The sequence below is a fragment of the Aptenodytes forsteri genome, unplaced genomic scaffold (genome assembly GCF_000699145.1).
Source record: "Aptenodytes forsteri isolate BGI_AS27 unplaced genomic scaffold, ASM69914v1 Scaffold242, whole genome shotgun sequence".
Taxonomy (NCBI): domain Eukaryota; kingdom Metazoa; phylum Chordata; class Aves; order Sphenisciformes; family Spheniscidae; genus Aptenodytes; species Aptenodytes forsteri.
Genome location: NW_008795253.1, coordinates 3,678,069 through 3,688,881, shown reverse-complemented (window position 1 = coordinate 3,688,881; position 10,813 = coordinate 3,678,069). Strand labels below are relative to the sequence as shown.

Here is a 10,813-nt window from a genome sequence, read left to right as displayed (position 1 = left end):
CTTTTAAAATCCTAAATATAAACTCAAGTCAACAAATTTACATTTTTCAGTTAAAGTGGGAATTTGTCTGCTAGGCCATGCTTAAGAAATTACACTGATGACTGGATACATGGATGGATGAAAGAATGTCTCAATAGTGGGTTGGTTTTTCTTAATTCTCTGAAAATGCATTAACAGACATAAGGTTTAAAAGCTGCAGAGTTTTTTCTTGTTACAATTATTTCACATCATATGAAATTAACATATTGAAGTAAGACCAGAGACTTTACTTACTAATACCAGGTCTGAATCTGTGAAGCATTTTGAGTTTTGGTATATTTGGTTCCTTGGGGTCAAGGTGGCATTTCAGGGGAGTGACCCAAGACTATGACTCAGTTTAATTCAAAACAATATTTTGGGCTGTGACAAATAAAGGTTTTCAGGATTTATATGGAAGGTAAAATGGTTTAGTGCCAAGAAATCAGAAAAAGGCATCTCAGCACTGATGAGGTTTTTCCATGATGGAGGGGGGGGGGTTGCCCTGCAAGGGGGACACAGATTTCATATCAGTTCTCACTTTACTAAAAGTTTGTGAGGTTAATGTTAATTAACCTAAAATTAATGTAAATACATGAAGTAGAAAGAGCAAAGCAATGAGTATTAAAAGTAAGCAATACCTCAGCCTACATTAATTTGCATGGTTTTGATGGAGGGAAAGGACACTGAGGAAAGCTGACTTCCCACAGCCCCAGCAGCTTGTACCTCACATCAACAGGGCACTCTCTGGAGTTTTGTCTTTGCCATGTATTACTCCTGGAGCAGGTTGTGCCTCTCAGAAAGCATTCAGTGGAAATGGAAAGATGGGTCTTTACAAAAACTTAGAGGCTTGACAGTTTTATATTCACGCTGTCTTGTGTTTCTAAAATGAGTCGATATGCACTAGTCAGTAGGTTTGAAAAGTATACAAATAATTAGTGAAGGGATCACTTGTTTAAGGTCATCTTTTGGAGTCTTATTGACCACTTCAGTTAGTCACAGCCAGTTTTTCCAAGGTTTTAAGCACCTAGCTCTCATATGATGTTCAGGGGACCTAAGCAGCAAACCAGCTTTAAGAATCTGCTTCTCTGGACCGGATTTTATCTCACCTGTGGGTGAGCATTGGACCGGAGCGCAGAAGCAGCTTTCTGACAAGATCATCTTCCACCTGAGTAACAGGCCTGCCTTCAGAGTAAAAACGATATGCCAGATGCACAGATGGTAGTGTCTGCTTCCCTCATTTGCAGTGAACAAATGAACGCATTTTTCTTCTTTAACGTATGAGATAGATCCCCTGTCACGGTCATTTAACTGATAAAGTAGCGTTCCCATTAACACAGGTTGTTTCAGAGTACAATAACATGACTTCTTTGCTATTCATTCAGATATCAGTGATTAGTAGAAATGGGAATGGAAATGAATAAAGATATTCTAGACTAGCATTTTAGATTTTCTGTTCCTAACAGTGTAGCTACCCACATACTTGCACTTATAATTTATACCTTCTCCCCTGCCAAAAAAGAACTTTAAACTGAATTGAAAATTTAGTCTTGCTATCAAATTTTGGTATCAAAAAATTACTTGGTATCAAATTTTTTCATGGAATGAAATTAAATGAAATAAGATGTGCTTACTATGCATTATTTTTACTGTTTTACATTGTAGATTCCACAACTTATGCACATTTTCTGTTTAATGCATTTGACACTGATCACAATGGATCTGTAAGTTTTGAGGTAAGTGATGCTGTTACTTCTTTCTCTGCAATTGAATATTTTGCCATTCCTTGTAATTAAGTCCAGTTTGGTGGCTTTTATTCTATGGTTCACATTACGAAAGATTTAGCTTATGTGACTCGTTTCAAGTTTTTCCAATGTATTAACAAAAGTCATTACTATTTTACAATTGTACATCCGAAAATGGTAACTCAGACTGTGCCGCTATGTAGTATTTTTATAAATCTGTTCATTTAAAAGGTAACCCTATTTATACACAAGTTACATAAAATAATCCTTATCTTCCCCCCTGCTTCTGCAAGGTGAGAAGGACTCTGAGCTTCAACTAATGTTATGGGGATGACTCAGCCAAAATAGGATTGCTTACACACTCTATTAGTTTCTAGGACAAGGCTCTACAAAAAAGGGCTTTAAAGCAAATGTATTTAAAAGCACAGGAGTTTGAAATTCACCCTTCCTCCATTTAACTGCCCAATCTGTTTTCAAAATTCTGCCTTTCCCTGCTAAGGTCAATGTCATCGCCTGCAAAGGCTGATACCATCAACGCAATAACATGGTAAAAAGGGCAACTCACTGCAATAGTTCAGATGAAAACAGGGTGTACAAAATACTGTGAAGGAGACATTATTTGAAGCTATAGAATTAAAAAAAACCCCTCAGTTCATTTGCAAAAGGATATGTTTGCTTTGTCATGTTTTGCTTTGTTTTGTTTTGTTTCTAATGGACGAATGATATCCTTACAACTTGAGATGGGATTGTGATAAATACACCCACTTTACATTTGTTTAAATGTCCTATACATGTTTTTATGGTTTACTTGAGTGGATGATGTTGTGAGGTCTGACAGAAATTTTTCTGAAAGCATTTTCATTGCTTTATTATTGATGTAATATGGAAGGAGAAGCCTCGCCAAGCAGGTGCACTGCGATCAGAAATCTATACTTCAACTGGGACTGTAACCAGATCATTTTGTGGGGGATTATTTGCATTTATTTAAAAAAACATGAACCCCATCTACCTTTGTCCGGGCAGCTGAAATCAATGAGCTCCGTGTGAAACTGGAAGCAGGAATGGAGGTTTTATTCACATCTTCTGTACATAGGCTAATTCTACAAGGAATCCTTCTGGTCAAATCAGCAACAGCAGAGGCAATGAGAGAAAACATTCTTAGCCTCAGTATTTGAGAAGTATTTCTGCTGTTATCATTAAGAATAATGAGAACAAAATAAGCTTTTGTATCTTTCCTGGACAATTTGTTGACATTTGTATCTCAGACAGAAAACCTTAAGAAATGCAGTAGATATGAAGCCCTTTTTAAGGGTTTTTAATATCTCAAAGTGCAGGTCTGTGTATAAAACAGGCTTTGGAATAAAATAAAAGAACCAGTGTTTTCTTCATTGCCAAAACAGACATTTCCAGCTTACTTTTGTTCAATACAGACTCAGACAGAGCAATCCATATATTCATATTACATACAAAGAAATATATTTATATTTCTCATATTATATATATCATATATTAATATATACATCATATATTTATATATATTACAAAATACATATATAAGAATACATATATTACATACAAAGAAATGTATTTCCTCTTAAGAGCAGCTCCTCCTCGGTGACCTTTGTTTTATGTGCAACAGGGCTCCACCACTTCTGTGACTAACTTTCATCACTTGATTCCTTTCCAAAATCCTAAGGGGTAAATCCAAAAATGGATTTAGGTGCCTGCCTACCTACTTCTTCTGGCCTTGAACAAGACATAAAGGAACACATGATCAGGTGGAATAATTTTAAGCTTTCCTATGGATTTAAGACAGCACATATTAAGCTTGTTAATTAATTAATTAATGAACTAGTTCTCCCCAAAGATTTACTGAGGTATAAAGCAATCAGAAAGTCACCAACAACCTTGCTAAGAGATAATTAACCACTGCTGGGGAGGGGGGTGGGAAGAGTTAATCCCAGATCACAGCCAGAGGCTCTATAGAGCTCTAGTGCAGAACTGGAACGTGGGCAGGCTGTGATACCGAGCACACAGAATCTCCAATACAGGTGCAACGATGCTGCATTTTGCAACCCTTCAGTGAGACATCCCCCTTTCTTGCAGAATCAAAGTTAGGCACAGAAGAGTTTGGCATTTAACTGAGGTCTTCACAGATATTAGCATGCTCAGCAGGAAGCTAGAAAGTTGGAAATAAGAAGCTGTGGAAAGGAGTAAAGGCAAGTACCAAAGCACAGACTTCTGTGCTTCTAACTCTGCTGTCATGGACTGAAGAGAGACCTGACCTAGAGTTGTGTCTCAGTCTAGAACTCCTCCGGAGTTTTAGGCTCCTTTGTGACCCTAGATCAGATGCACCTCTCCTTAGCTGAGCAGGACAGTCCCTCTCAGTGGACAGCGTTGGCATCCTTAGGGGATGTAAGTGTCCAAGCAGTACTTTGAATCTTGCTTCAAAAATAAATAGTCTCTAAAAGTAGGATCCCCCTCTCTCCAGAGATCAGATGTCTAAACCAGGAAGGAAAACGCATCTGGGTACACTAATACTGTAATGGGGACTTGGGTTCATGCTCCGTGCTAAATGGTGTGCCTGATTCAAGTGTCACTGAGTTGTTGGTAACAAGCATATAGACAGACGCTCTCTGAGCTTAGCTGCTACCCTAAGTACTGTTGCTTTACTATGGCATTCTGCACTAGATTACTAGCTCAACAGCTACCATAGCTATAACGCTCCTGACACACGCATCACCCTCCACCATGCAGAGCCTTCTTCTCTTCGAGGATCTAGCCCAAAATACCCTGTGGATTTAGCCTGTGTCCATTGAAACAGATTTTCCATTTCTATACGATTTTATTGCTATATTCTTAAATTACATGAAAGTATGTAGAAAAGATATCCCATCCTAACTGGTCCTTATTTAAGCAATCACAACTTCCTCCTATGGTAAGTCCTTTCTATTGTTCCTGAGGTGGACTCCTGCACAGCACTCAGACAAAGGCAATGCACCCAAACTGAACTATGTATGATTTCCAAACATGTTGATGCAATATGGAAGGAGATGACCTGCTCTTGCAAAGTTTAGAGCACACATCTAGAAGGTTTTGAGTTGTCTCAGCTTTTAGAAGGACATTCAGTCCTATGCAAAACAGCATAAAGTCAAGTTTTTTTGATGCATGGTTTTTAACACCGATGATAGAAGAGCAGCCTTGCAAATGGGGATATAAATGATGCCAGCAAGCCAGCTAACATATGGGTAGTGCTTCAAAGAAAGGAAGCAAGAGAAATAATCAGGAAAAGAAAAATAGATATGGTTTGATAGAATAAATGCAAAAATGTTGCTGGTGCCAAATTAAAAATAAATTCAGAGTTCTGAGATATAATACTCTAAGAAAATACAGTTATTGGAGACCTTTGCAAAGGACTTCAGGAAAAGCTATATCAAGAATGTAAAACAGTGCAGAAAAGATGTAAAGAAATGGTACTGAATTAAAAAGGTTAATTGCTAATGCTGTTATGTGATCAAATCTGTTCTGAATTTCTTGAACATTTTAATACTTAATGGTACACTGTTAAAGAGCTGTTTGGAGATTTAACCCTGTGACCCTCAATTAGTCATGGAGATGTAGACAAGACAAGTTGAGCAAAACTCTTTCAAGATTCATGTATCCATTTACCCCAAAGGGCACACATACCAATAACACAGAAATTTATGACAGACTAAGAAAACCCAGAGCATACCACTTGAATTGTTAAAAAGACAGAAGCTGTCAAAAGAGCTGTCTGTGCCTACTAGACCACCTGAGGCCGAGATATCTGTGTATGTTTCACTGTACCGGGTATACTTATATACTTATCTGACTGTGTGGTACACCAAACCTTTGTAACTTATGTCTAACCTCAGCGCAGTCTTTTCCATTGTTCCTGTTTTAAGGAAATGCATAAACTTTGCTGGTGCTGATAAGAAATTTTTCAGCTTTTATAGTCTCTGCTTTAATGTTACTCTAAGACTTCCTGTATGTCTTTGCCAATGACATAGAAATGCACATTTAAACACAAGCTTTTGTCATATTCTACTCAACCTATTATGGCGATGATTTCACAGATTTATGGGTTTACAAGCTTATCAAATAGAAAAAGGTGGAGGAGACAGGGAAAAAACCCCATTGTTTAAAAAAAAGTTAACATGCTAAGAAATACAGAAGACAGGTGATGACACATCCCAGTTGATATTTTCTCCAATCTGGAAGATGCTCACTACATGTAAATGAGGTTTGTGCTGTCAAAAGAGTATTAATTATGAAACAAAAATCTATAACCAAATACTATATATAAAAAAGCTCAAAAGTCTTCTGATTTATTTCTGTGGAATAGCTTTACAGCAATAGAGCACCGGCGGGTCACAAAACTATTAAGGTGGCACATGGACACATAATAAATATTATTCCCTACCATGTTTCCAATAAAAGGTTTAAGTATTGAGGTCTACTATAGCATACACGAAGTTTCAAATGTTGACTGCAGCAGATTGATCTAAGAGGTCTGGGAACCACATATTCCACTTCCAACAAGGGCTTTACAGCAATAGAGCACCGGCGGGTCACAAAACTATTAAGGTGGCACATGGACACATAATAAATATTATTCCCTACCATGTTTCCAATAAAAGGTTTAAGTATTGAGGTCTACTATAGCATACACGAAGTTTCAAATGTTGACTGCAGCAGATTGATCTAAGAGGTCTGGGAACCACATATTCCACTTCCAACAAGGTACAGCTTTAACAAGAATTTAATGTTCTTAGTAGATAATGTAAAACAGTGCAGAAAAGATGTAAAGAAATGGTACTGAATTAAAAAGGTTAATTGCTAATGCTGTTATGTGATCAAATCTGTTCTGAATTTCTTGAACATTTTAATACTTAATGGTACACTGTTAAAGAGCTGTTTGGAGATTTAACCCTGTGACCCTCAATTAGTCATGGAGATGTAGACAAGACAAGTTGAGCAAAACTCTTTCAAGATTCATGTATCCATTTACCCCAAAGGGCACACATACCAATAACACAGAAATTTATGACAGACTAAGAAAACCCAGAGCATACCACTTGAATTGTTAAAAAGACAGAAGCTGTCAAAAGAGCTGTCTGTGCCTACTAGACCACCTGAGGCCGAGATATCTGTGTATGTTTCACTGTACCGGGTATACTTATATACTTATCTGACTGTGTGGTACACCAAACCTTTGTAACTTATGTCTAACCTCAGCGCAGTCTTTTCCATTGTTCCTGTTTTAAGGAAATGCATAAACTTTGCTGGTGCTGATAAGAAATTTTTCAGCTTTTATAGTCTCTGCTTTAATGTTACTCTAAGACTTCCTGTATGTCTTTGCCAATGACATAGAAATGCACATTTAAACACAAGCTTTTGTCATATTCTACTCAACCTATTATGGCGATGATTTCACAGATTTATGGGTTTACAAGCTTATCAAATAGAAAAAGGTGGAGGAGACAGGGAAAAAACCCCATTGTTTAAAAAAAAGTTAACATGCTAAGAAATACAGAAGACAGGTGATGACACATCCCAGTTGATATTTTCTCCAATCTGGAAGATGCTCACTACATGTAAATGAGGTTTGTGCTGTCAAAAGAGTATTAATTATGAAACAAAAATCTATAACCAAATACTATATATAAAAAAGCTCAAAAGTCTTCTGATTTATTTCTGTGGAATAGCTTTACAGCAATAGAGCACCGGCGGGTCACAAAACTATTAAGGTGGCACATGGACACATAATAAATATTATTCCCTACCATGTTTCCAATAAAAGGTTTAAGTATTGAGGTCTACTATAGCATACACGAAGTTTCAAATGTTGACTGCAGCAGATTGATCTAAGAGGTCTGGGAACCACATATTCCACTTCCAACAAGGTACAGCTTTAACAAGAATTTAATGTTCCTTAGTAGATAGTTCTCCCAAAACTGGTCTCCTGTGCTTAGATTAATCTAACACCCACTTAAGATTTTTTTTGGACCATTAAATCATGGGGATTGCTTTTCCCTGGTATTAAGTTCAACAGCAATTGCTTATGTGAGGCATTTCAGAGGATAAATCCACTAACAGAAAATTATGGCTTATTTTACAGAAAATTACTCAATTTACTTATTAATTATGTGTAGCACACAGTGCCTAGATTGTTATTTAAATAACCATCAATCCTTAACACTTACTATGAAGCAAAAGAAAGAAACAACACATCTTTCCAGACTTCCGTGCTTCTGACGAACGCTTTATTCTGGATTTCTGAGTGTTTGTGAAAAACTGCTCAATTCCAAACTGACCAAGACCTTTTGTCTACTTAGGATTTTGTTATGGGTCTCTCAATTTTACTCCGAGGGACAGTACAGGAGAAACTGAACTGGGCTTTCAATTTGTATGATATAAACAAGGACGGATATATAACTAAAGAGGTAAGGTCTACTTTTTACACTAATCACTGAAACTGAAGGTTGCATATGTAAGTCCTGCTTTCAAAGAAGAATGGCTTCATTCTCAAATTAGATATGTTAACAAATAAACATATAACATATGAAACTAGACATGCTAAAAAATAAATTTTCTCATTTTAAAGGTATATATAAAAATTGAAAAGGGAAAATCATCACAGAAATTGTAAAAGGTCAGAATTCTCCAGGTACAGAAACGTTTGGCTTCAACTTATGCTTATGTATTGGCACATACAGTCACTAGAATAAAGTAGTTCAGTGGGATATTTGGACAAAAAAGAATTAAGTAAGTGGGCCACAATTGTTACGCATTTTACAAATCTACTTCTAAAAATTTTTATTTGAAACAGAATTTATATAAAAAGATTCCTGCATCTTTCACTCTGCAAGGATTTAAACACACACTTAAATTACAGTGGAACCAAATGAGTGCCTTCATAAAAATATATGGTTTTTCAAAATTGGGTCTTTATGTAAATATATATATATAATGCATAATGTTACACTTGCAGAAAAACACTTTGTGTTTATTATAAAAAGGAGATCTACAGAATAATTTCTCAGCATACTGGCAGATGACTTTAAAAAATAATTACTCTTATAGTTTTCACAAGCCACTCTATGAACAAAATTCAAAGCTTTTGATATAAAAGGAGGTCTTTGCATATTTTTAAAATAATTATTCTTATAGTTTTCACAAGCCACTCTATGAACAAAATTCAAAGCTTTTGATATAAAAGGAGGAGTCTTTGCATATGTGCAGGTGTGTGCATGGATGTTTCTATTTTCTCTAGGGAAAATTCAGTTGTAAGAAGCTGATGTGCTTTGACCATTCCCTTGCTGTTACAGAACTTCTTTTCCTGTTTAGTTCTATTCACAAGACCTCAGGGGAGATTCTTCCCACAATGCATGAACTTGCACGTATTCTAAATAATTTAAAATCAAAATCATACATCTGCATGTATTTCACAAGTTTATCTGTGAAAGCTGAACTAACATGCTAGAATTTCTAGGAACACAGTAGTTCCTTCTTGAAGCTGTTCAGTCATAAAATAACAGGCACAATCTCAAAATTTTATTCTAAAACATAAATCCTAAAAATCATTTATGTGTTCTGAGTCAAAGCAGTATCTACAATGCACCTTACATGACACAGACATTTTTTTCTCGTCAGGAAATGCTTGATATCATGAAAGCAATATATGATATGATGGGAAAATGCACCTATCCTGTTCTCAAGGAGGATGCGCCTAGACAACATGTGGAAACATTTTTCCAGGTGGGTCAGATAACACAGGGAGCCAAAAAGACTGCTCTGTTAGCAGGTATGGAAAGATTTTCATTGTTGTAACAGTTTTGCATATCCTATCGATTTTGTAATCCTTTTTCTTCTCTGTGGTTCCATCCCAAGTTTCTCAGATCTACTCATGACACCTTACTTTTTCAACAATAAGCTCCTTAAGCTTATTCTAGTATTTTACTTACTACATCTTTGCAGCGTTTTGACCTGGTTGTTCCTAGGCTGACACGTAACTGAAATGAATAATAAAAAGGACTTGTTTTACACAGGATTTCAGGAGGATAAACATACATTATTATTCTTTCTGAACAGAAAATGGACAAAAACAAAGATGGAGTAGTTACCATAGATGAATTCATCGACAGCTGCCAGAAAGTAAGTACCCAGTGATAAGTATTGAACCTGTATCTGTTGGCTAATACTATCCTAGTGCTACACAGATTCCTGGAGTGACAGTGACGGTAATCCTAATACTAGGGACAGCATTTTCCCAAGGTAGAGTATGTACGTACACTGCTACACAAAACCACTAAAAATGTAAATAAATTTGTGACCTGAATATGTAGTAGAGATGTTATACACAAGCTGTCATCCTTATTAGACAACTATGTCTGCATCCCCTCTCTCTTTAACAGTGTTTTCTCTGTACTTGGCAGCAAAAAGTTTCTTCACATTCAGCTAAATATTTACTTCTATCTTCTGCCCATGCTGGGGAACACATTCCTGTTACAATTGGCATATAGTCACAGCAATAATAATAATAATATTGCTTGAAAATTTATCATCTATAGGAGTGTTTCTCAAACAGCGAGTCATGACCTGCTGGAGGCCTTAAAAAGAGAGAGTGCAAGGAGCTTGCAAATTGTTGGATGGCAGGAGTTAACAGCAGGCAAGTTTTCTCAAGGCAGGGGAGTGAGAACTGATTGTGATTATCAATTGCAAGTATTTACACTACCCAGGTGGCTGTTAATTTCCTTCAATGGCTGAAAGCAGCTCATTGCCTCTTGAGCCAGGAATGAGAATAAACTTCTGCAGCAGGAATTACAGCCTGTTTCCACTCCTCTGCCCTTCAGAAACCAGCTTGCTCTCAGACCAGGAGACGATACAAGGAAAGATAAGTTGTATTTTCAGAAATTTAAGTTACTGCTTTTAATTTGTCAGTTAAAAAACACAAGAAAAAAACATGATATAGAATCATAGAATCATAGAATCATTGAGGTTGGAAAAGACCTCTAAGATCATCGAGTCCA

At 36.5% G+C, this 10,813-nt stretch overlaps 1 protein-coding gene across 2 annotated transcripts in view; it reads left to right on the top strand.

Annotated features, from left to right (window-relative positions):
* Positions 1 to 10,813, top strand: part of KCNIP4 (potassium voltage-gated channel interacting protein 4) — a 56,890-nt gene that overhangs the window by 39,864 nt on the left and 6,213 nt on the right. For both annotated transcript variants that reach the window (XM_009279128.2, XM_009279127.1), the window contains 4 exons: positions 1,681 to 1,751; positions 8,120 to 8,227; positions 9,438 to 9,542; positions 9,876 to 9,938. In XM_009279128.2, coding sequence (XP_009277403.1) covers positions 1,681 to 1,751; positions 8,120 to 8,227; positions 9,438 to 9,542; positions 9,876 to 9,938 — 347 coding nt within the window. The remainder of the gene's footprint in view (positions 1 to 1,680; positions 1,752 to 8,119; positions 8,228 to 9,437; positions 9,543 to 9,875; positions 9,939 to 10,813) is intronic.